The sequence below is a fragment of the Strongylocentrotus purpuratus genome, unplaced genomic scaffold (assembly GCF_000002235.5).
Source record: "Strongylocentrotus purpuratus isolate Spur 01 unplaced genomic scaffold, Spur_5.0 spur5_scaffold_10, whole genome shotgun sequence".
NCBI classification, from domain to species: Eukaryota; Metazoa; Echinodermata; class Echinoidea; order Camarodonta; family Strongylocentrotidae; genus Strongylocentrotus; species Strongylocentrotus purpuratus.
Window position 1 is genome coordinate 10,366,923 of NW_022145595.1, and position 27,190 is coordinate 10,394,112.

At 37.9% G+C, this 27,190-nt stretch overlaps 1 protein-coding gene across 1 annotated transcript; it reads left to right on the forward strand.

The window, feature by feature from the left end:
• The first annotated feature begins 830 nt into the window (after positions 1 to 830).
• Positions 831 to 27,190, forward strand: LOC115921666 (piwi-like protein 1). The gene is made up of 21 exons (XM_030979459.1): positions 831 to 947; positions 1,867 to 2,016; positions 4,407 to 4,551; positions 6,184 to 6,559; positions 7,628 to 7,823; positions 8,859 to 8,977; positions 10,083 to 10,163; positions 11,086 to 11,199; positions 14,831 to 15,022; positions 15,851 to 15,935; positions 16,907 to 16,999; positions 18,274 to 18,414; positions 19,199 to 19,312; positions 20,358 to 20,546; positions 21,425 to 21,520; positions 22,127 to 22,243; positions 22,986 to 23,074; positions 23,845 to 23,950; positions 24,639 to 24,830; positions 26,084 to 26,256; positions 26,876 to 27,190. Exons 2-21 carry the CDS (start codon positions 1,912 to 1,914, stop codon positions 27,030 to 27,032), a joined length of 2,880 nt encoding a protein of 959 aa, XP_030835319.1. The 5' UTR covers positions 831 to 947; positions 1,867 to 1,911; the 3' UTR covers positions 27,033 to 27,190.

Genomic DNA, 27,190 nt, shown 5'->3' on the forward strand with positions numbered 1-27,190 from the left:
TTAATCATTTCTCAATGTCTGTTTTATATCTTGCCTAGGAATAAAATAATTTAACAAAAAGGCCTAAATAAAACAAAAAATATTAAAAATAGACCTACTCCCAATCAATTCCTTTTAGTTCCCTTTCAGCCCACGCCCTAAATTGCAAAACAGCCTGAGCCCCTCCCCCACCCCCTCCTTGCTTGCGACAAGACGTATTAAAAAATATGTATAATGAATTGACAGGCCAAGTCGGGCTATCTAAGATGCCCCATACAATTCTAGCTCCGTCCCGCGCCACATCTGTTTCCCTTTTTTGGTGTTCAAACTGTAAACTTTTCAGAGAGTAAAATGCCAGAATTTTCCCATTTGAGAAGTGATAAAGTATGATTAAAAGATACAGACCAGTCTTATAAGGACTAAATAGTACGAACTATACTGTAACACTAACACATACTCGCCCCGATCGTAGTACCTTTGCATAACAAAATTCGCGACACGGCCGAAAAAGGCTACCCGGCGGCCCGCTATAACAAGTGCTCTGATTCGCCAGAGTTAAATATACGTACACATGTTTAACATGCGGTACTGTATTTCCCGTTTTGTGTACGTAAACGATAATCCTGCACAGTCAACTACCGCAAGCACTACAACTAACTACCGCAAGCTACTACTCAGTAACGCAAGCACTACAACTAACTACCGTAAGCTACTAACCAGTAACGCAAGCTCGCTTGCGATATATGGCGGCGATGGCCTTCCATAGTATGTTTTCCGTACGCGTATATACGTTTCTAGATGAGGCAGCGCCCCGAGCAGATCGGGCCGCCGGGATCAGCGAAAAAATTGTTATTTACAAATAAATTTCAAGTAGATCTATGGACTTGTGCACATGTAATGCTTCAACTTGAAGTTCAAGGCGAGCCTTCGTAATCAAGACGTCAATCAACAGAAATCAGAATTGACAGGTGCTGTATGAGAACGATAACAATAGTTAGACCCTAATTTTTAACCTTAACAATCAGTTCTTGATGTATTTGTAGACATTTGCTGGATCGGAGTTGTACCCGACGGCCACGGCCGACTGCACTGCACCGTCCGAGTCTGAGTGTCGCTGCACTGATCCACTGCATGCACTGTGCACATCGGTACTGCATATTGAATGCGCATATCGCATGTGACAGTGACAACTGACATCATGATGTCAGTCACTCACCTCGGCTCAGACTCAGAGCAGTGTCTGACAAGACAGTGGCACAGCGACACAAACAAGTCAATACAGACTAGTCAAGTAAACTAACAAACATCCTTTGCAGTTGGAAAATGGGAATGAAGCCTGGCGCTGATTCAGAATTTCCTATCCAAAAATTGAGTTTGAGTTTGACCGGTCCGGCTTGCCATCATGGCGATGGAGATACCCTACTAAAACATACCCAAAACCAATTAAATTTCATCAATTGTTCAATTAGTGGTCATGATTTAAAAGGCGGTATGTTTCTTACCTGTTTTTTTTCAATTTTCTTATTTTTTTTTTTCGAGTGTTTTTCCCCAAAACGAAGACTTTGTAATTGCACTTTCTCACGCGATTCACAGCAAACTGCTGCACAATACAATTGCATACCGTACTGATGGTGGGGTGCAGACATTTTTTATTTTCTGCCGTATTTACTCCGAATTTGGCTCAATGGCTTCTAAATGTGATTAACTTTATTTTAAGACTTTGTTCCTATTTTTAAAATATTGTTTCCTCCATGTGATACAGTCAGACCCAAGGCAAGGGCAATGCTACTGACTGTCTCAATGTCTGAGGGGGTGCTTAATTTGTTAAGCATTGTCAAATAACTCGATGATATTTGACTTTGGCCATTTGCTTTGAATCCCTTACAGATCAGTTGAGAATAGAACCAACCTGAAGTCTTCCTAGAAGAGAGGATGGCAGGCTTCGGACGCGGAGGGAGAGGAGCAGCTCTCCTGAAGCTCCTGGAGGAGCCGCAAAGGAGACCCGGTCAAAATGGAGATAATACAAACGGAGACAAGGTATAGAGTAAAGTACCCGGTTTTCGGCCACTTAAGACAAAATCCTATTTATTGGACTCTTTACTTCCTATTTATTATCATTTCTTGTTCAAATCATGAAGCAAATATTATTATTATTTAAACAAAAAAAGAATCCCCCCAAAAAATCACGAATTGCCATGACAATATTCATTTCAATTTTCACTGTTTTGGAGCCGGTTATCGGCCGAGCGTTTCAGTTTACGGCCGCATGTACAAAGTCAATAGGAAGCGCTCGCGCGCGCCGTGCGTTTCTGCGCTGATGTATAGCACAAGCGGGCGGAGCAGGTATCCCACGCCGGAGCTCCCGGGTGCTCGCCTGGCCGAATACAGGCACAGCGGTGATCGGAAGTTGGAATCTGAATTAGACAGACATATCGTGTGTGCGTCGCGGTGTGCGGCTGCATTGATTTAATACATGCGATGAGATACTTTTGAGCTTGCGACCAGCACAAAATCGGGCTCTATATCTGAAAAATACTTGAAATAAAGCTCATTTTATGGTACCCATATTTCTTACATACACGCGTAAGAAACTCGATTTTTCAGATTTGGGTAGCGGGACCGCCGATTACATCGGTAAAATGTGATATTTTAGGATATATTTTTCATTGCAAATGTGGTTCTTCAGTGACACTGGCATGGTATGGTATGTGTGGGATATGTGTTATGCTATTATGCGATGTATTTTAAAGTGATTTTACCATGTATCCAACCAATTGGCCGAAAACCGGAGCTGACCGATTACCGGGTACTTTACTCTAGTCCAACAAAACGATAACCGGGGTGTGTTTTTCACAAAGATCCTAAGTCAAACTTAACTCTAAATTTGACTTAAAAATTATGGAGAGCCATTTGCAGCCTTATGAAAAATATATTCAAAGGCAAAATTTCAAGTATTTTTGACTTTTTTTTAGTAATTCCACATCAAGAACATAAAATCTCCTTGATTATTGAAAATATGAATGATTCAAAATCAACAATTTATGTCTTTTAAAATGTAATGGTAGTACTAGTTAGTCTACACCTTCTCAGTTATGGTATATGATATCACTCAGTATGCCCCGATACAGATAAGACCCACCCTGTGATACTAGACTCCCCCTTCCAGAACACTCATTTAATGACTTAATCCCAGCCAAATAAACCCCAAATTGTATACATCTCATACGAACCCCCAAACCTCCAAACAAAAGACTTCCTGCATGTCTCCCTCTCAATAATTAAAGCCCCCTTTGTTTGATAAGACCCTTTCCCAGAACAGCTTACATGTGTTAGCTAGATGACCATGAGAATGAACTTGGGAATATAATGAGTGTGCCTCCCTCTTGAAAGAAGAGAGGAATTCAGACCATCACCAAGCTCACACCTAAGATCTTGGCTACTTTACAACTTGTGAATATATATTGATACTGAAACTATGTGACCCATGGTTTTTAGAGTTAATAAATTATACTCTTGTATATTACGCTTAAAGTCACATAGAAGTCAGCTCTTATGGGGAATTCGACACCGTTCGGGTGTTTACCCAATAACAGGTGTTGTCAATCACCAGGGTTAGCCTTCAGTTTTATGACCATTAGACCTTATGTAATGCTTCGCTTTTCACCCCTGCCCGAAGCTCTCCGAGCGATTAGGGGGTAATTCTTGACTGGCCAACGGGTTTGCTGTGTGCAGATTTGTACTCCCATTAATGGTATTTCCACCAAGTCTGGTGTCAGCGAATTATGGCATTCTGCACATGGAAACTGCCGATCCAGTCCCTTTAAAATACAAGTCTGAGCACCTCTTTATTTATGTACCTCTCGATATTGCAATAACTACAAATACACCGATCCCAAACACAACAATATGATTTAAATTAACTAGAATCAGCCACTTTCAAAACTTTTGTGTTTTCATCAACCATTCATCAAATTTATGAACTGTCAAATTTTATAAAGGTCTGTTACTGAATGATATAGAATGTGATTATGGGGGGTCATTCCTTAACAAAGCTGTTTAAGAGATTCTTATTTGATTCTTTTTATGAATGCTTGATATGAAACTTGGCTGTTGAGAAAGTACCATACATGTATAAGCATACCAGTAGCTGCCAACCATTCCTGTTTTTGGTCTTCAAGCTATTGTTTTGAACCCAAGATTCCTCTCTTTTTCTGAAACATTCCATGTGAAAACTATACAAAATACAACCATTCCTAATTTTGCCTTGAGACTTTGAGAGATTTCTAATTTTTGCTATGGAAGGTTGGCAACTATAATTAGTTTATGTATCGAAACATTAATTTGTAGACTTTTGAAGATTACCTAGAAATGATGTCATTCCCGTGACGAATTGAGGTTATAATAACTTTGTTTATGACTGTATGTAGGTTGAAGGTAAACCAGCTAGCAGACCTGACACTGCACCGGTACCTGGTGCCCCTAAACCCGGTGCCCCTAAACCAGCGTTTGGGAGGGGCCTACAGATGGCTGCCATGCAACAACAGATCAAGAAGGAGGAGCCAAAACCGCCAGGTAACAAGGGTCTTTTCTCTCATATTTCTAAAGCTCGTTTTCAGTTCTGGTACCTAAAAGGAAATCGGAAAGAAAATAGTGTCTTGTGTTGTTCTCCTTGTATCAAAAGATACTTCCAGTTAATGAGGGCCTTCTCTGTCGTATCTTAAAGCCCCACTGTCCTACTTGTAGCTACTTGCTCCCTCTATATAGAATACTTCCCCAATCGGTGCCTGTTGGTCCCCCATGATCCTCTTTTTCTTATGTTAGTTGAGAGCTGAGTTAATGAGATAGCCACCTGTCAGCGACCTTGCTGTGTGGTCTAATCCCTTCTGGCCCAGTAGTATTGACGGTCTTTGAAGCCCATTTGCAGTTTTGGTAGCAAAAACAAAAGTAAGAAAGAAACCAGTTAAATATAGTCTTGTGAAATCTGTCGAAAAGGTGAGCTTTCCAAAACTGGACATGACCTTTAAAGTTTAAAGATTATTTTGTATGCACATGCTGTCAAATAAACATTTATTTCAATTTTCTCATTCATCTACAGAGAACTAAATTTTGAAAACATTTCTCAAATCTCATGCAAACTAGGGTGTGTTTTTAGACTTTAAACTTTTTTTTGCTGGTACTCTAAAAGCCACTGTGTCTCTTTGTTATTATCACTGAAAATGCTGGCTGTCCTCATATCCATTGCGCAATCTCTTCTCAGCTTGATGTAGTGGTTTTAGAGGCATTTCAACATTTCCTGTAGGGGAATACTCAGCAAGGATGAGTCATAGCATGACTTTGCCTGAATTTACATTTTCAGGGATGCCAAATTTTAGGCAATTGCCTGAATTCAGACCCTGGCGAGTTATTTTTAGACCATAGTTTAGGCTTTTTTGTGTACAAAATAGCTCATTCTAGGTGATTTTCAGGCCCTCTGATCAATTCTAACTGGCATCCCTGCATTTTACATATTACAGATCCTTTAAATTTCAAACCAACATAGATACACATTTTATCTTTCAAAAATGGATGTAGCAAATCCTAGGTAAAGTTGAAAATCAAATCCTTGACTGTAAATACAGTTTAAAACAACTAGAAATATCATTAAAATAACAAAATTCTGTAGTAGTATTATAGTAACCACACATCAATTCTTTTTGTTGGTAAACAATGCATAATACCTCACGAAGTTCCAACATTTGAGGAATCACAAGTCTCGATATTGAGTTCAGCAGCCATCATATTCGATCTTTGACATTGTTCTGCAGTAGACTGCAGATGGCAGCAGAGAGAGGAAAAAACTGCATGCCTTGGATCATATGACGGCTGGCTAATCTTGATTTTGAGTGCACTCATGAGTCTTAAAATATCATAATTTCTTTGATATATTATGGATGCCTATTTTAGGGCCATGAAAATGAAGACATATTGTTGTCATATGAAATCAATCCATTTAATTCTACAGCAAATACACAATTAGATTGAGAAATTGTTTATTCCAGCTATGCCAAACATGTGATTTTAGCTTACTTACTCTTCCTAAGTTGAATTTTGCATAAATCAAACTATATTTTGCATTCCGAACAGATTTGACTTATTTAGAGTGTACTTCGTTTATAATCGATCAGTGCTTTAATAAAAATTATGTTATTTCATTTTGTTCTTCAGGGAGCCAACAAAGTGCGCAACAGCAGGCAGCACCCACATCGTTTGGGCGTGGGTTCTCAGGCATGCCTATCGGACGGGGCTTTACTTCACAGCAGCAGCCGACGGCACAGAAATCACCCGCTCGTCAGACCCCTTCACCAGCTCGTCAGTCCCCCTCACCGCCAGGGAAATCCCCCTCGCCGACAGGGAAATCCCCTTCACCGAGCATGATGACGTCATCCTCAGCTGCGTCTTCGGCATACCCCTCCCCCGCACCGACACCGACTCCGTCCATGGGACCTGGTGGAGATACCCGGGATAGGTTTGCTAACCTGGACGAGAAGATGGGCCATCTATCTCTTCAAGGGAAGGAGATCCATGGCACAGCTGGGAGAGAGTAAGCCGTAAAGCGTTTTTATAATTCAGTTTGGTAGCAGGGAGGTCCACAAACAAATACAGTGAAACCTGTCTATGAAGACCGCCCAAGGGAGACAAGAAAAGCGGTCTTTATAGGCAGGTGTTTCTTATGTACAGGTTCCTTTAGTACATGTTCCAATAAGAAACCATTTTCATAGCAATTCAATTTGCTAGCAGGGAGGTCCACAAACAAATATTCAAACGTAAAATTAAAACGTGGAAAAAATATGAACTGATTCATGCAAAGCAAGAAGATCCATGGCTCTGCTGGGAGAGAGTAAGCGTTTTTATTTTTCAGTTTGGTAGCAGGAAGGTCCACAAACATATTCAAACGTAAAATTAAAATGTGGAATGAGTATGAACTGATGTCATGCAAGGCACAAACTCCCTTGTGGCCAGGCTCCAGTATCTGTTAATTTTCATAAAGGCTCTAACATTCTTTCATGCACTCTGGTGCAATGTCAGTCATAGTTTGAAGCATTTTCAAACACATTTTGCGACTGATATTTTATCAATAATTTTGGTTAATAATGAATATTAACCCGTTGCTGATTTTTCAAACCTGAACAATCCTTTAAATTTCACCAGAGTTCAATTATTTGATGTATGATAATAATAGTATTGGCTTTCTTTAGTGGTATATCAGATATCCCACTCAAGGGCAGCCAATAATATTTAATTATATCACTAGAGTTCATTTACTCTCACATGACCTATATATGTGGTCGCTCTGTTTTAATACAGTGCTCAGTTAAACGTGCCTGATAATTACCCAATTTAAATCGGTTTCCCGATTTTTTCCTGATTTTTTCTTCCAGATTTTACTCCTTTTCCCCAAATTTTCTTCCCAATTTTCTTACTCAAAAGGGGGGGGGGGGGGATGTTGTTAGATGCCATCCCCCCCCCCCCAATCCTTTTTTTTGTTTTTTTACTCAAAGGGGGCGTGGTTGAGGGGGGAAAAACCCTTTTTTTTTTTTTTAGTGCTCACTATCACCCCCGGTTTGAGTACAGTGCTCAATTAAAATATTTCTTTTGCATTATCTTGAAGGGTTAAGGCTGCGAGTAACTACATCCGCATCAAGTGCGTGAACAAGGCAGTGTGGCAATACGCTGTATCCTTTGATCCGCCGATCGAGAGCAAGAAGATAAGATTGCGGATGGTCTTTGATCACTCGGATGTGATTGGTAAAGTCAGAGCGTTTGATGGAGCGGTCCTCTTCCTACCTCACAAACTCCCTCAAAAGGTCTGTATCTCAATCATTTCTATCAAGTTGAATATCTCCTTATTTCCCCCTTCCAACTCTCCTTTGCTTATTTCTGTAGCCCTCCTGCATCTAATGTATATTAATTATGCATTCAATATATTTGTTTAATTTCGTTTATTATCTGTATAAAATTATACACACTTAAAATATTGTATCAAACCATATTATGTTCATTAAAATGTATGATGAAAAAAAGAAAAAAGATGCAGAAACCAATAAATCAAAATCAAGTCAAATAATTCCTCTACCTTCTCTTTCCCTTTTCTTTTTTTCCCTCACTTTTATCTCTTTTCCCCCACTCAGTTTCTCTCGCTGCATAGCTATCTTATTTGATTTTCTTTTCCTCTTTCTGTTTCTGTCTGTCTCTCAATTTGTGTAGCTTTCTTCTCTCTCTCTCTCTCTCTCTCTTTCTCCTTTTAGTCCCCCCCCCCTTTCTCTCTCTCCATCTCTTACTGGCTCTCCCTGTCTCTCCCTTTCTTTTTATCTCTTTCTGTCTTAGACACACATATGAACACATTCAATCTCTCTCTCTCTCTCTCTCTCTCTCTCTCTCTCTCTCTCTCTCTCTCTCTTCTTGTTTTTTCTTTCACTCTTTCTGTCTTGTATCCCCCTCCCACTCACAAAGTGACACAAAACACACACTGTTCTCTCATATGAAATACGTTGCTCTAGTTGAGATTTCAATACTTTGTATGGAAGGATTTACAAAGAAATGTATTTAGAATGCTACAAAAATAATTTAATTTTGTTTTCATTAGTAGCATCACCATTATCGTTATTTGTAGTTGTGCCGCACCATTTCCCCTTTTCCATTTGGAATCGGTAGCAGTGATGTTTTCCATTCAGTGATACATTCTTCCTCATTTTAGTCTAAAAAATTATGATATTGTGTATGAACTGTGTAATCATATGTATTATATATTCAGAATTGTATAGATTATTACTAGATTATCTTGTATTGCAGATAAATAATGTTATGTTTTAACTTTTATTGTTTCTTTGAATGAAAACAAGGTGACATTGTTTGAGAGTGTTCGGTTGTATGACCAGGAAACTATCACCATCAAGATTATTCTGGTAAAGGAAATCAATCCACAGGAATGCACTCAAATCTACAACATCATCTTCAGAAAGTATGTTGCATTTTATCCTCTCTCTCTCTCTCTCTCTCTCTCTCTGTCTTTCTCTGTGCCTCTGTCTCTGTCTCTCTCTATCGCAGTCTGTCTGCTTCTCTCTATCATTGTCTGCCTCTCTCGCTGTCTGTTTACCCCTCTCTCTCTCGCTTTATTTCCCTGTGTTTCTCTCTCTGTGTCTTTCTCTCTCTCTCTCTTCTCTCTTCTCTCTCTCTTTCTCTTCTCTCTCTCTTCTCTCTTCTCTCTCTCTCTCTCTCTCTTTCTCTCTCTCTCCCTCTCTTTCACTTTTTCTCATCCACTCTCTGCGTCTCTTTCTCTCTTTCAAGAAATCTATTATTCATCAAGTGGTTTTTGTACACCTGTACAAAATTTGATTGTTTCTCCTCAATATGAAGATTAAGGATATGTGTTTTTCTATGCAGAACATTTTGCTATTAGGGACCTCTAGAATAGGTTTGAGATAGCGTATGGTGATTAACAAATAGATGAAAATACCTATTTAGCTTCTTAAATCTGTTCCTTTGTAGAAAGAAAAGAAATGTTTACCTTGATGACTTATTCTACATGGTTTCCTCACATGATGAAAGAAAAGTTATTTTAAATTTCATTGCTTTCAGTTAAGTAATAATGATAAACAACATTTATTAGTCGCCATTGTCTGTCTACAAATTATCAACCAAAACTTATAATGAACACACAAATTATAAATCTGTTCTTTTTAAAATAAATCCTTAAATGAAACACAAGATCATTTTCCTCAATAACAATTGTGTTCTTACTCTATAGTTGTTGACCAAATATCAAATATTGTGGTTGGTGATTACCACTTTCCTTTTTGCGTAGTTAATTTGATAGATATTCAATGTTATACAGTGAAACCTGTCCATAAAGACCACCCAAGGGAGACAAGAAAAGTGGTCTTTATAGGCAGGTGGTCTTTTTGTACAGGTTTTTTTTTCATACATGTTTCAATGAGAAACCATTTTCAAGGGAAACAAAAAAATGTGGTCTTTGTAGACAGGTGGTCTTTCTATACAGGTGGTCACTAAAGCAGGTTTGACTGTATCTTTATCTTTTTTTCTTCTTTTTTCCTCTTTTTTCTCAGGGTGATGAAAATACTTCAAATGAAGCAAGTCGGACGTCATTTCTATAATCCCACCACGCCCTCCATCGTACCTCAGCACAAGTGAGTAGGCTTTAAAGAAGTACCGCACAGTTTCAAATCAACATTTTCATTTCACCTTATCAACCAGTTTTCATTAACCTGAGATACATTTTCACACGATGGTCATCTGACCTCAATATGCACATGCATGACTCCACACTAACTTTTTTTTCATTAAGGTTTAGACTGAATTTTAGGGCCATTTTTGCTTTGAGCCCTATGTAAAATTTCTGAAATTTGGGGGTCGGGACCTAGATTTTGAGCGCCATGTGTCCCTGGCCCTTATTTAAAGGTAAACTTGAGTTCTGGTAAAAAAAAGAAAATGAATTCTCACAGAATCAAACAAAATACCTACATGCTACATGATCAACTTTTTCTGATCCATTCGACACCCTTTTTTTCACAATGCAATCGCATGACCAGAACCCAACTTTATCTTTAATAGCGTTGAGCCCTGGTATATGATATGATGAATTTATTGTTTTCTACTAACCATTGTACATGTAGTCGGTGTCAAAATTTTGATCAAGAGCTATTTATGTAACTCGTTTCATATGAAATCACAGTTTTTCTCGCATAAAAATGAAGTGAAGAATTTCTTTGTCATGAAGATGAAGCTAATCAGGTGAAGACTTGTTATTCTATTGTTTGTTTATTGAATAGGCTCGAGATATGGCCTATGTATATCACAGCTATCAGCCAGTAAGAACGAGATGTCATGTGATCAGAGCATCCATTTAATGCTCCACGGACTGAGTATGATTACGTGATATCTTGTATCTAAAACTTGGAGTCCATATTTTTTTTTAACATTGCGGTTTCCTTAAGTGATGTTCTATTGTTTTGTTGTGCTAATCAGATATTGTATGTAAATTGTTATATGTTTTTAATGAGAAGTGGAAATAAATGAAATAAAATGAATGAAAATTATTTGTTTGACTAGACTTGAGATCTGGCCTGGGTATATCACAGCTATCAGCCAGTACGAGGGAGGTCTCATGTTACACGCCGATGTATCGCACAAGGTCCTATGTAACGAGTCAGTACTAGAAAGCATGTAAGTATTACACCAGTCCCATCTATACCGTTTTGTGTGCATGTCATCCAGATCAGAACAAGGCCCGTCTTCATCAGCTCGAGTTTGCCAAATAACCCGCTATTTTAACTATCCCGATCGCAATTAACCAGTTAATTTGCGTCTTCATCAGCCCGCAGTTGCAATTAGCAGGATATTTGGTTGAGAAAATATCCAGAGAAATATTGGTCTTGTTTCCAAATATCCCGCTTTTGGGGAAATAGCTGGCTGATTTGCGCCCGTCCAAGCTAATTTGTGATGAGCGTATCGGTCTGGTGAAGATGCTATTTGGAGCTTCGGGATAATATCCAGAGTCTGAAAATAGTGGGTTATTTGGCAAACTCAAGCTGATGAAGACTGGTCTGTAGTGAATAATGTTATCCTGAACCACGATGGCTGTATAATATTGAAACTAAGATGAGTAAAAGCAACAGTATCTCTTAAAAAGAGCTTCCAAAATAATATTATGATTTAGGCAAATTATAGTATTCATAAGTAGGCTTGTTAAATCTCTTTTGCAGAGCAGCCTTTTTATTCAAGGGGAAAATATTCATTTTTAAATGAAATAAGATATTAAAATCTACTGCACGTCATATGTTATCTGCAGAGCTGCCAAGTCTCCCGGATCCTGCGGGAGACTCCCGGATTTTGACCCAATATCCCGTTTTCCCGACCCCATGCAAAAATCTCCCGGATTTCCAGATTTTAAGTTGTATTATTTTCATAAACGACTGTTTCACAAGACTAGCATGTTGAGTTCGTACGTACGTATACAAACACACGGCAATTCTGTAATATGAATTTTCCTGTTATCCAGTCGTCGAATATAAATTTACCGTGATATCGTACTTTATTTAACAGCGTAATAAATGAGAGTTACGCCGAACGACTGGCGGGCTAATCTAACAAACCATTGGGAACATGTGATAATGTGAGTGGTGTTTGTGTGATAGCAATTCGCCTGCTTGCTCTGCCGGGCGGCTTCCTCGCCGGCCCCCGTAGCGTCCCGGTACGTTGGTGCCGGTTTCCGATCGGTCGCGTCAGAGCAGCCAGAAGTTGCACTGATACAACAAGCAGACTTTGTCTGCTGCGATCGGCCCAAAAAACTGCACATTTCAACATCAGTTTTTGGATTGATTTGGGGACTTTTGCGATGTGATTTTTAAGTGGATTATCATTTGATACCAACATGGCAGTGTTACTGCAGAGTGGATTTTGAAGCCGACTTTTTTTTTCTGATCTCCTTTGCCGTTGGGAACGCATCGATATAACTTGCATCTTCCGAAGGCGTAAGTCAACTTTGTCCAAAACAAGGCTGTATTTTGCTCTCTGTTTGAGTATTAAAATATCATCCAGGACAATGTCGAAGTCGAAATATTATCAGAAATATAAAGATGACTACCACTTGGAATGGCCTTGTGTTGGGAAATCTACGAAAGGCGAATACCTGGAGAGTACAACAAGCCCAGAAGATGATTCTCCCCTTCGTCTTACAGATGCTGATTTGACATACTTCTACTTGTCGGTGAGGAAGTATTATGAATCAGCATGTGACTATGCCTTGAAAACCTGGCCACTAGATGTTAAGTTCCTTAAGGAGGCTGAAGTGATTGATGTCAGTTCCAGAAGAGATGTGTCATTTTCATCTGTGCAATACTTTGTTGAAAAGTACCCTTGCATTTTGAACAGACAATCAGAGAATGGAGACCTGGACAAGCTTGAGCTGGAATTTGCACAATACCAGGTTGAAGACTTTTCAGGGGAACCAGAGATCCTGAACAAAAACTTGAGAATAGACAAGAAATGGTCTGCAATTTCAAAGATGGAGGATGGCAATGGCTCAAAGAAATACACACTTCTGAGCAAAGTGATGAAATCTTTGCTTGTGATACCACATTCCAATGCTTCATGTGAAAGAGTTTTTAGCATTGTTAGGAAGAACAAAACTGATTTCAGGGGATCAATGAATTTGAAAACACTTCAAGCACTCCTAACAGAGAAAATTGCCAACACAGATGTCCCATGCTACCAAAGGGAGTATAGCAAGGACCTCCTTAGCAAACTCAAGCAAGCAACCTACCAGTCACTTCAAGGAAAACCCTCAAGCACACCCCAGTCCTTGCCTTCCACAAGTACATCCCCCATTTCACAATAGAGGTAACAGGAGTTCATAGTCTGAAATATGATGTGAAGTTCATATGTTATCAATTGTATGCAAATAAAATGTGCCATATCAAAGCCTTCCATTTTGAGAAATCATTGAAAAAATGTGTTCTAAAAGGGTTTCAAAGAGGCTTAAAACCAAGAGCTTTTGGGGGCCTGCCCCCTGCCCCCCCCCCCCCCCACCAGGGGCACTAAAAGGCCATTCTTGGTTCCCGCCAACAATGAAGTCGTTCGATGCTGCTCTCTCAGAAATCTCCCTGATTACCCAAATCAAATGTTGGCAGCTCTGTATCTGTGGTTGTGGTCTGTATAGTAATCGTTCTGATTGTCTAACTGCATTATAATTGCAATGTAAAGCGCTTAGAAATGTGATATTACATTGACTATTACTATCATGAATTGCAGGCAAGTGTTATTTGTTAAAGGTACTATGTCCCTTTTGTAGCCAACCTCAAATTCTGTAGAACTTTGCAGGAATTATGAATATGTCATGTATGTCCTATCTGTGAAATTTAAACGTTAGCAGTGTCCTCATATTCAAATTATGCAAGGAAACCCGTTTACTTGCTAGACTTCACTGTCAGACACTATTGAGTGACTGACTGGCTTTTTTTCTTCTTTAGTAATAACATACATGAAAAGAGTTGTAAAGGGTACATGAGCATTTGTCTACATCAATAACCCACTTCTTGTGATGGCCAAGATTAAACTGATTGAATCTTTGTGCAGCATAAAATGTATGACCATTCGTTACAATTGTCTGAAAATCAAGACTATTACTTTTGGGCTCTATAGCCCTAAAGTCGATTTGACAAATAATAGTCGTTATTTTCTCACTTGAAGACATTTTCAAGCCCCAACTTTTTTAGGGAAGTTCTAAATTAGTATTATCTTTCAAATGCAGTTGGAATTTAACTTTTTCATTTTTTGGCCTGCAAATGGGACATAGTACCTTTAAAGGGATTCTCAGATTCTGAAACAAAATCCTGGATTTAGCTCGTGCTGCAATGATAATTATAAACCTTGAGGTCAGTCAGGAACCCCATGACTTTAAAAGCCGATCGCTTGTCTGATTATCAAGATATTTATGATCGGAAATTAATTTTTTTTTTAGTCTTTAACAGATTTTATTACACTACAGTCTATTGGGGGAAATGAGTATGGTAAAACCCGTCACTCAAAGATTTTAACTTTATAAGGCACTTCATGATCATTTTGAAGCGCAATTTTTTTAGGACTTCAATATTACACCATATCACAGATACTGAAAACACGTTGGACCATGCATCTCAGATTTAACATTGTTAAACGATGCATTTAAATTGACTATTATTGTTATATATGTTGAGCACACCTTAGTTCTTCTGTATCAATTGCAATTTTTTGGATTTCAATCCTGAAAATAAGTCTAGTGGCATCGAGACAACTATCGTAATTTCTTTGTTACCAGGCAAGCTATCTACCAGCGCATTCCAAATAACATACGGTTCCGAGAGGAGTGCGTGAGACAGATCGTCGGGACGGTGGTTCTGACTCGCTACAACAACAAGACGTACAGGGTAGACGATATTGACTGGGACTCCAACCCTCAAACCACCTTCAAGTCACGAGACGAAGAGATCTCCTTCATAGATTACTACAAGTAAGTTAATTTGTTAACGCCAAAGAATCTTGCGCTGAAATTTTATGACTTTTTCTTTTGAGTCTTCTGCATCTTTTGAAATAAATTTTTTGAATTTGGACCTACCGTTACAAAGTCAATTGACCTTTTGTCTTTGCATGTCAGCCTGAAAAATCCTTCATTTTCGTGATTTGTGTACAAAACATATGGAAATCTCATTTTTCCAAAAAAGAGAACAACATTGGTTATATGGTCTTGTTTTTAATTAAGGTGTTTATTTTGGAGTTCAAAATAGTTGAATTATAGTTAGAATTAAAATAAAACAACAAAAACAATAACATACATAAATTAACGAAACAAAGAAATACATAAGAAATTATCAAATCAATAGAAAACATGAGGGATTACCTGGCTCATCCAATTTTGTTTTTGTATTATTATACCAAATGGTCTAAAAAATATATGTAGAGAAAACTAATGTTTAAATATGAAGAATATATTATTTATGGGTAAAAATGTGAATTTTTTTACCTTGCATAAGTTACCATAAATATGCAAATAAGTGAATATTTCAATTTTTTTTTAAATTACCATGGTATTCTATACACTTCATTTGAAAAGTTTCATGCAATCTGCCATTCAACGGCCGAGATCATAGGGGGGGGGGGGGGAATTATCTTTTGATCTTTCCCATTTGTCCACACTTCTGTTTTTTAGGAAGAGCTACAGTCTTGTGATCAGTGACCCAGGCCAACCATTACTCATCAAGTTTTATTAACTTTTAGAACTATTTACAGAGCTTTGAATTATCTTTTGATCTTTCCCATTTGTCCACGCTCCTGCTTTTAGGAAGAGCTACAGTCTTGAGATCAGTGATCCTGGACAGCCGTTACTCATCAGTAGAATCAAGAAGAAACAGCTCAACAATCCAGGGGTATGTTCTACGTCCATCTTAATTTTTATTTTGTTATGATATTTATAGATTAATCTTCCCTCAAACTGTTTGAATACCTGTTTAAAATATCAAATAAATATATAAGTGAAAATTAAAGTCATGAGAATCATATATGTGACACAAGTCTTTGGATTGTATATATATTTTTTCCAAATGTTCTACTCCCAAATATTGATTTCTTACATTCATTAAATTGGGATAATCTTATCTTAGCTAAAGCACTTTGCTCTGTAGTCAAATTGCTTTTGCATCTCAGTTTTGTATATGTTGTATTATCATCATATCCAATTTTCGTCTTTATTTTGTATTTTTCTCCTGTTCTACACTGTTAACGTTATATTCTAATATCATCATATCCATTACCCATATTTATTTTGTATCACACATGTAAACAAAACATATTTCTATGTATGGATATCAAAGTATCGAACTGTTAACATTTTGTGGAATAGAAACTTATCATTGGTGCTTAGCCAGATGTCTGTACATGAAATCATCCGGTTTGTGCAAAAATAACCAATAACTTGCCCTAATTTAGATTAGCTATGACCACTAACATACAGGCCTGATAAAAACCCGATTTAAATCGGTTTTCCGATTTTTTTTTGATTTTTCCCGATTTTTCCCTGATTTTTTTTGTCTATTCCCTCTTTTATCCTGATTTTACCAATTTCCCCGTTATTTTTTCTAATCTTCCCTTTTTTGCCCTATTTTTTTCCCAATTTTCTTACTCAAAAGGGGGGAATGTTGTTAGATGCCATTTTTTCCCCCGCGAATCCTTTTCTTTTTTTTTACTCAAGGGGGGCGTGGTTTAGGGGAAAACAAAAAACCTATTTTTTTTTTAGTGCTCACTATCACCCCTGAACATATGTTTACTGAAATAAAAGATAACATAGTTGTTGAGATGAGAAAGTTGGTGATTAAGTAGTCTTTGCTTTTTATCGTTGCAGACCCCAGTGGAAGAAGAGATCAGATTGATTCCAGAGTTGTCTAGTCGTACAGGACTCACAGATGACATGAGAGCAGACTTCAGAATCATGAAGGTATCAAACAATCCTCCTAAATATATCACCTTTTAAAGCCCCACCTCACTACTTGTAGCTACTTGCGTCCTTTATATAACAAACAAGGCCTAATCGGTGACCATTGGTCCAAGTGGTCCCCTTTTTCTTATGTTAATTGAAAGCTGATTTGATGAGATAACCACCTGTCAATGACCACGCAGGGAGGTCTAATTCCTCCTGGCCAAACTAGTGCAGATAGGCTTTAATCTAACTTCAGTATCATTTTTTTTAAAAATTTGACTGCAATTTTCTGGAGGAAATATGGCAACGGTGAATCTGAATGAATTAAAACAATGTAATGCTGCAAAAAGTGGACATTTTGTACTGAGCATCATTGGTTTTGCTTTCAATATGTTTTGCTCTATAAAGATTTGATAATATATTCTAATATTTAGTTTAACAAATCATTCTCCATGTTGCATAACAATTGATTCACATTTGTCAAGGAATTCTCCATAAGCAAATCAAGTATTATTCTTAATGTAGAGTAAAATATAAAGACCTTTTTTTATTTAAAGGGTTTGGTGAAGGTAAACTGCAAGTAATTTAGGGATAAAAAGTTCTGTGTTTACAGCTTAGTCAACAGAGTTTAGCTCTCCATGTGAAGGATTTTATTAAAGGTAGTGGTACAATTGCGGTTCAAGGGTTTTGGGTGCAAAATATCCATTCAATATTCTTTAAATATTGCCTTCAGAGGTTTAGATGGCAATATTTCAACCTAAATTCGCCAAAAAACAGAAATATATGCCCAAATGTTTAATGTTGAAGTGCATTCGCAATATCTATCCAGGCCGGATGGATATTATAATTTACCAAATACAGTCAAACCTGTCTATAGCGACCACCCAAGGGAAACACAAAAAGTGGCCTTTGTAGACAGGTGGTCTTTATAGACAGGTTCCTTTAGTACACGATTCAATGAGAAACCATTTTCAAGGGAAACAACAAATGTGGCCTTTGTAGACAGGTGGTCTTTGTAGGCAGGTGGTCTTTGTAGGCAGGTGGTCACTAAAGCAGGTTTGACTGTATATCAATTAGTAGGCGGTTTCCCGGCAAAATTTGTATCATCATGTATTAGTAAAAACATATTCTTTCACATGATTGATAATAAGAGCTTCCATTTCATTTTTTGAGAGGACGTTTCCAAAACTGGTCTATACCTTTAACCTCTATGGGTGGGACACTTCAGATGAAATATTGTCATAGTATTTATGATACCACTGTTGAATCATTGCTCACTAAAACTTGAACAGGATCTAGCCATGCATACAAGGGTCACACCTCAGCAGCGACATCAGTCCATGCTCAAGTTCATCAAGAATGTGTATGCAAATGAACAAGCTGCAGAAGAGCTCTCAGGGTGGGGACTGGAGCTGCAACATGACCTCCTTCAGGTGAGTGATTAGAATATCAATACCGGTTTTATATCAAGTTCTTCACCATAAAGGTAGTCGCCAAAGAATCAAAAGTGTTTTGAATTGATGCAAAATTCATATCATTGATAAGGGGAAGCCTTACTGATCAAATATAACCACTTCCCTCTTCAAAATATGTTTGGGGCCTGCAGTAATCATCTCTCAAAATCATTAATGTTGAAATCCATATCTTCTGCCTTCAGCGGTCCTCTGTATAGCGTCAAGATTCGTGACATCACATGCGAGACACAGCTAGCCACAAAATTGTATTTTACGGCTTTCCATGATATCTATATGATTTTTCAGCATATTATTTGTGTTGTTCAAGGGAATATCTTTCCATCCATATATAATTTGTCCATAATTTTCAGTTGTCGTGAATTTCTTTGGGTGACTATTTTAACTGAGATTACATTACAGTGTACATTCTCCACTCCCTGGGGAGCACTCCAGCTAGTTGCCTTTTTTTTTAACGGGCGCCCACATGCTTATTCAGCCACAATGAAGTTTGGTATGGATTTGTGGAATGTTCTCTTTATTTGTTGTCTTTGTATGTTAGTATATTCATGTAGACAACATTTTTGGTATAAATGCGTACATTATTCATGTTTTTTAATATTTTATTTAATTAAAACAAATAAAATGTTTTAGATCTAGCTTAATACACTCTGGACGATGTTCATTTGTGTTTATAATTGATGAAGCTTTGTACAGATTTGATACAAGGTAATATTTTTTAAATGTTTTGACCGATTGTTTTTAGTTGACAGGGAGACAGCTACCTCTGGAGAACATCAAGCTCGGTCGTTCATCGTTCAAAGCGTCGAAAGAAGCTGACTGGGGGCGTGAATGCACCAGACAACATGTCATCACTGCCGTAAGTCTTATCTAACTTTCACTTTATCATCTTCAGTTCCTGGCAGTTTTTTTATTCTAAATATTCTGTTTCAAATATGTTTTCATTGCCATATCAATAACATTTTTTTTGTAAAACCTTATTTATAGTATTTATTTTTAATGTTTGTATATTTTTTTTCTTCTTCTAATTTATCAAAATATGATAAAAACAGTTGAAAATTAAACAAGATTGGCTACTAAGTAACATTCAAAATTTGTTGCAATCATTAATTCAGTGTTACTGTTTGAGGGGAAATATGAAAATTAAAGAAATGTGTCTCTATTTAAAATTTCTGAACCACACAACAGAGAGGTCTCAAATTATTGCTCTAATTTTTGCCTTTAAAATTCTTTTTGGACTGTTAAACAACATTTGCTTGTGAATTACTTCCACCCCACTTTTTTTCTAAAAGATTCCACAAGAGAAATACGTCACTTCTCTGGACTTTCCAAAATTTTCATAATGGATTTCTAAAATAAGCTTGCTGATGAGAGATTAAATTCTCCAATACGTGTGTCTCATGTTTCTACATAAATTAAAAGTTTTATTAAATTATATATTTTCTTAGCTCTTTGACTTAATATTCAACTCTGTATAATAATAATAATAATAATACTCAGTTTTTATATAGTGCAAAATACAATTAGGTCTCTAAGCGCTATTGAAATAGAAGAAAATAGAGAAGTGAGTACAGAAGAAATGAAATAATAAGAACATAATAGCATGATAATTATCCAAACTTGAAACTACCTGTATAATACATTGTATTGTATAAAGAATGGTACGAAATCACGTTTGAAACAGGGTAAGACTTTAACAGAGGCTTAAATAGATCAAGAAAAGAACATTCTTGATATTAATAGGAAGTTTGTTCCATAGTTGAGGGACTGCATGTTGAAATGCTCTATGCCCATATGATATTATAGATACCGTAAGTGGGACAAACAACTGTCTGGAACTAGAACGAAGCTGCCTAATTGGATGATACTCATGAGAAGCTGTTGTATGGCATGTTTGTTTTAAGGTCCCTCTGAGAAACTGGGTGGTCGTGTTCACACGGCGTGACGCTCCCAAAGCAGCTGAGTTCATACAAATGATGAAGCAAGTTTGTCCACAGATGGGCATTGAGATTGAACATCCCTCTATGGTGGAACTGCAGGATGATAGGACGCAGAGCTATACAAACATGGTCAAGAAATCCATCAACCCTCAGGTTAGCTAGCTAGCATTTCTTAGTGGTGGGGGTGGCAGTTGTGGTGGTGGTGGTGGTGGTGATGATGATGATGATGGTGATGATGATGGTGATGATGATGGTGATGATGGTGATGGTATGATGATGGTAGTGATGATTATGATGGTGGTGGTGGTGATGGTGGTGATGAGGATGAGAATGGTGATGATTGATAATGGTGATGGTATGATGATGATGATAATATGATGATGGTAGTGATGATTATGATGATGGTGATGACAAAGATGAGGAGGAGGAGGAAGAGGATGGTGATAATGATGATAGTGATGATGATGATGGTAATGGTGATGTTGTTGGTGAAGATGATATTGGTGATGATGATCGTGATAATGATGGTGATAGTGATGATGATGGTTGTGGTGATTGTAATTATGTTGATGGTTATGATGATTGTGATGATGATGCTGTTGATGATGATGATGATGATGATGATGTTGTTGGTGATGATGATGTTGGTAATGATAATAGTGATGATGGTGATGATAATAGTATTGAGGAGGAGGATGATGTTGGTGATTGTGATAATGATAGTGATGATATTGGTAATAATAGTAATGTTGATGGTGGTGATGATGGTAGTGATGATATGATGAAGACAAGGACAAGGACAGTGATGAGGATGAAGATGATGGTGACAATGATCATAGTAATGATGATGGTTATGATGATGTTGATGTTTTGGGTGATGATGATATTGGTAATGGTAATAGTGATAATGCTGATGGCGAGGATGATGATGGTGATGACCAGTACAGTGCCATTAAACCAACTCAAACAATAAGTATGTGATTGCCCTTTCCATATATCTGTAGATGTTTTTTTTTTCTTTTTCTTTTCAGCTTCAACTCGTAATTGCCATCTTCCCTACATCCAGAGATGATCGTTACAGTGCCTTCAAGAAACTCTGCTGCATCGAGGCACCCGTTCCCTCTCAGGTACACAATACTAAAACTAGTACTAACTAGTTGTAACCAGTAATAACCAGTTGTAACTAGATTTAAATACAGTAGTTATTAGTAATAGGGCACAGTGCAGCTCATCCTTTTGTATAATTTCTGTACCCCTGTTCTCTCACTTCTTTATTGGCATTGTGTACTCCTTGTGTTGTGACCGTGTTCTCCTATCTATGTCATGTGAAGTACTGTCTTGTTCCGATCTCTTCTCTGTTGGCATCCCCCTCCCCCTATTTTGTAGTTCCTTTTGTAGTTACGAAGTTGTTAATTTAATTACTCATTATTCCTAAGTACCATTTGAGGGTTCCACATTTGTACAAACATTGCTTTTTAGTTTTGTTTCCAATATATATTCCTAAATTGTTGTAAATGTATATAATTGATTTGTAATATTTTGTTGGAAACATAAATAAATTGAAATTGAAATTGGAACACAAGATCTAACCGTCCTAAAAGTGATGCCATTCTAGATGACTGACAACACTGATGAGAATGGTGTCAAATTCCCAGTGAAACCTGACTACTATGCGTCTTTAACTGGTTAGTAGTCACATGATTAGACCATGTCTATTAATATCTCGTTATCAGGTGATCAATGGAAGAACCATCTCACAGAAGCAGAAGCTGAGAAGCGTCACCCAGAAGATCGCTCTGCAGATCAACTGCAAACTTGGAGGAGAGCTGTGGGCTCTGGATGTCCCATTGGTAAGTATACTCGCTCGCATGAAAGGCGCATTCGGATAAGACGGAGCAAAAGCTTGGCGTCTTTTTATGAAGCCCACATTAGAGTGTACTACAGTTCATGTTTCTGCATCTTGTAACACAGAGCGCAGTGAATACAAGCATTACCTCTGTTGCACGCAGTTGCAATTTATTTACACGTTAACAAAAAACAGAGGCAGCTTTTTGCGTCGTCTTAGCACACCATATTTAAACGAGCCTTAACATGTGCCTTTTGAATTTTGAGGGATTGACAATTAATAAAACTTTTTAGCTGCTAGAGGGTATCAAAATATTTGTTATGCATGTATGAAATCCAGTAACCATGAATAATAATGATAATGAATTATAAACCTAAACAAAATTTGGGTTTATATAGCACTTAATGCGGAATACTGCATGGTCACCGTAAGGGTATATGGCAATTTCTATGACAAAAGCTTTCGTCATCGTAGCAGGTCCCCATTTCTCTCCTGGGTACGGAGTGGCTAATGTAGATAAACGCCTTGCCAAAGGGCATTAGTGACGTTTTGGGGATCGAACCCACAACCTTTGCATGTACAGTCAAGTGCTCAAACCACTTGACTATTTCACATCTATGTTTGCATCTTGCTGGAAGTTGTTTTGATGTGTTATTTGTTTGTCATTTTTGTCGCGCCTTGATCAAAGTTTCGGATACATGCTAGTTATAAATTCATTTAATTATTATTATTTATTATGTATACAGAGCAAACTGATGGTGATTGGTATCGACGTGTATCACGATCCCAACAGAGGCAAGAAGTCCATCGGAGCATTCGTAGCCAGTATGAACCGGTAAGTCTTTCTCTCGTATGCCTCAGTCACACCTTTGCGTATTTGGTTCGCGTATTGCTGCGTATTTATGGCAATCCGTTTTATCATTTATTCCTATTTCTTGATATTAAGAAATGATTTTCTGTTGTGAAGCAATGGTAAATCTTGATATCAAGAAATAGGAATAAATGTCAAAACGGCTTGCCATAAATACGCAAAGGCGTGACTGAGGCATAACATCCCGTATGGCAGGGCTACACACCAACAGGTGCCCAGGACACAAGGGCACCCTAAATTTAAGTTCGGGCCTACAAAATGAGAATTTTCACATAGGGCTCATGCATACAGACTCTCTAAAGTTCTATCTATCTAGACCTGCTTCCAAAAAATTCAGTGTGTGGCCCTACTCATGGCGAAGTTGAGACATTGCAATGCAAACTTTTGTGATTTAAAGAGAAGGTTGAGGTTAAGGGAGAGGTGAAAAATAATTTGTGAGCATTTTCATTGTTATTTGGCAAATGTGGAAGAACATCAGAGAAAAATGAAATATTTTCAAGGGTGTGTTCATGTAAAAGTTTATCTTGCATCCATAAGTGATCTGACTCATTGATTTTCAAGGGTGTGTTCATATATAGTTGACATTGCATTCATTTATTACAGTGATCTGACACATAGATTTTACATGGTGTGTTCATACAAGTCTTTATCTTGCATTTAAAAGTGATCTAACACATTGATTTTCAAGGGTGTGTTCATGTAAAGTTTACATTGTCTTCATTCATTTATTACAGTGATCTAACCAGCTGGTTTTCAAGGGTATGTATTCAGACCCCACATCAGGAGTTGATCGGTGGTCTCAAGCTCTGCTTCACATCATCTCTCAAGAAGTACCATGATGTAAGTTCTGTTTTTACTTGGACTCCTTGTAGCTTAACTCATATCTTTGCCATAAGGTCACATGCACGCTAACGTTATAGTGCTTTGTACACGTGAGCGCGCTATCGATTGGCTGCTTAATTCATGCGAGCGTGCCACAGCTTAGCTGCTTTATACATGCATGCTCGCATTCGTAATAGCAGTTATTGTTCATTCTCATTTTACTGTGCTGAGTGCTTTGCACGCGCTATTGATCGCACCATCAAATTATCTCAAAATAAACTTGGCACAGTGGGGATTAGCCCTGTGGCACTGGGCTGTATTCATTATGGCAGGATAAGAGTTAAAGAGAAGGTTGAGTTCTGGGGAGAGGTGGAAAATAATTTGTGATCGTTATCATTGTTAGTATAGTAAATTTGATATAAATTTGCTCTCGGGAAAGTTACTATGTATGCCTCTTCATTAGCTCATAGTTTTTGCTAGACCCTCAAAAGGTATTGTATATTTGTATACTATTGCAATAACTTTACAACAAATTATTTAATGGACTAAACTGGGCTCAAGTATGTATGACCATAAAAATATTAAATAAAGAGTTTGGGTTCATAAGGTCATATGTTAAAGGTCACAGGATCATTGGTCGGTGAACGTCAATACGTATCAGAAACGCAGTCACATTCATCTTGTTTGACAAACCATATGATTGCAGATCAACCATGCGTTGCCTGAGAAGATTGTGATCTTCAGAGACGGTGTTGGCGATGGGCAGCTCAACGTGGTAGCGACCTACGAACAGGAACAGCTCTCTCAATGCTTCAGTATGTTTGGTGCCGACTACAAGCCCCAGCTATGTATCGTAGTCGTACAGAAGAGAATCAACACAAGGATATTCTCCGTCGCGGTAAGCGAACATTTCATCTTTCCAATTGATAATGATACTTTCTCCCTCTGTCCTTTCCCCTTTTCTTTTGAATATTCCACGTTTTTTCCTTTTTCACCTTTTTGTGCTACTTTTTTCTCTCTCTTTCCCACTCTCCTTCTTTCTCTCTCCCACTCTCCTTCTTTCTCTCTCTCTCTCTCTCTTTCTCTCTCCCACTCTCCCTCTTTCTCTCTCTCCCCCTCTCCTTTTTGCCTTTCTAGTCTTTTCCTTTGCTTTGCACAGACTTCCCTTCTTTTTTATCTGAACTGTGCAGTTAGTTACAGGTGCGCCTTTTTGAAGAATTATCACAGGTTTTGAATAACAATTGCCATTACTTGACAAAGGCTCACAGCAAAAAATGTGTATATCATCTTTCTCTAACATTTGTTTTCACTATATATTGTTTTCTTCTCTGTTTATCTAACTCTCAAACTTGTTATTGAAAGTCCATGAATTTACTATATTGTTTCATATTAAGTTACTCTTTAAATTGTTTTAAATTTTTTTAAACAAAATAATTGATCATATTTGATTTGATGGATAAGTCTATTCCATGTATTTGAAAAGGAACAATCTTTATTTTGCTTTAAGTCATTACTGGTTGTTGATGGCCTAGAAGCATTGACATGGAGAAGGATCTGCTTATTTAGGACTTGAAGTCTAAGCAATCTGTTTCAATATTTCAATATTATGCAATGATCGCCAAAATGGCATCTTCTTGAAATCTGAATACTGGCGGCTAGCTTCAGCCTGCAGGTACATGTCTGAGGAAGGTGTCTAAAGTCTGCATTTAGACACCAAAACTGTCACACAGGGAATTAAAGATAGATGTGCCATAGAAATCGTTTCTAAATTGTCCAAACTTTCCTGTTGGAATTGTTTCAGCAAGTCGTTCAAACAACTTTATTTAGCAAGAAATTAAAGTGACTGGGTAACATTGCCTCAGATTCTGAAACAAATGCTGGATTTAGCTCATGCTACAATCATAATTATAAACCTCTAGTTGAGTCAGAAATCCTATGACTTTTGCAAGCTGATCTCCTGTGTGATAATCAAGATATTTATGATTGGACATCAAAATTAGGTACTTTGTGATCATTTTGAAGCGCAATTTTTTTAGGGCTTCAATATTACACCATATCACAGACACTGATAACAAGTAGGGCCTTCTATCTCAGATTTAACATTGTTAAACAATTCCTTTAAGCAAAGTTCTTCATTGTGTTTGATTACAGGGCGGTAACTACGAGAATCCGTACCCTGGTATGGTCATAGATCACACCATCACACGCCCTACGTGGTACGACTTCTTCTTGGTATCCCAGCACGTAAGACAAGGCACAGTCACACCGACTCACTACGTAGTGGTACACGACAGCACCCAACTAAAACCAGATCACATGCAAAGGTACGTACAACCAATCATCACCCTTTTCCCTTATTCCATCTCAAAATTTCAAGAATAGAAACGAATACTGATATACTAGAGCTTTTCGTTTACTTTCCGGCAGCCAATCACAGCCCTTTTTTTGGCGCTGTACCTTCAGCTTCAACTAATATTGTTCGATATCGGCTTTCTGTTTGTTCTTTATATGATTTACTCTGATGAGATCATGGCGAAAAGCTGTATTATGTTTCTATTATGCAGATTTGTCTATACTTGTATTTTCAAATTGTCCTTGGGGGTGTTTCACAAAGACTAAGATTGACTTTAAGTTGGACTTCACTATGGCAGGCCGTTCATGCCGCTGTTTGCTCTTACCATTTACTGGCAATGGTCTTTTCTACAGAATTGAGTTTTTTTGATAGTTCATTATTGAAGGATTTTTTTGTATCTAAAGGTCGTAATTGAAAGACCAATGGTGAGAGCAACTAGTGGCATGAACAGCCTGTCATATTAAGTCCAACTCAGAGTCGATCAAAGTCTTTGTGAAACCCTCCCCTTCTTAGGTGCCTCGAGCATCCTTCGGGAGGGAAGGATGTGTGAGCATTCTAAATGTTGTGATTATTATCCTTGATGACAACAGGTTGGCCTACAAACTGACTCACTTGTACTACAACTGGCCAGGAACCGTCCGGGTGCCCGCACCTTGTCAATACGCACACAAGCTTGCCTACCTGGTAGGACAGAACCTCCACAAGGAACCCTCGTTGGAACTGTGCGACAAGCTCTTCTTCCTGTGAAACCAGGGCCCACACAGACCATGCGTTCAACGTGCTAGCATTCAACTCTGTTTGCATGGATTGAACCGTAGCCCGAGGAACCGATCGACTCTCTTTTGTGGGATGAAGGGAGGGTCACGAGCGACTCGATTCATTCCAGGTGCCAAAGAGTTAATGTA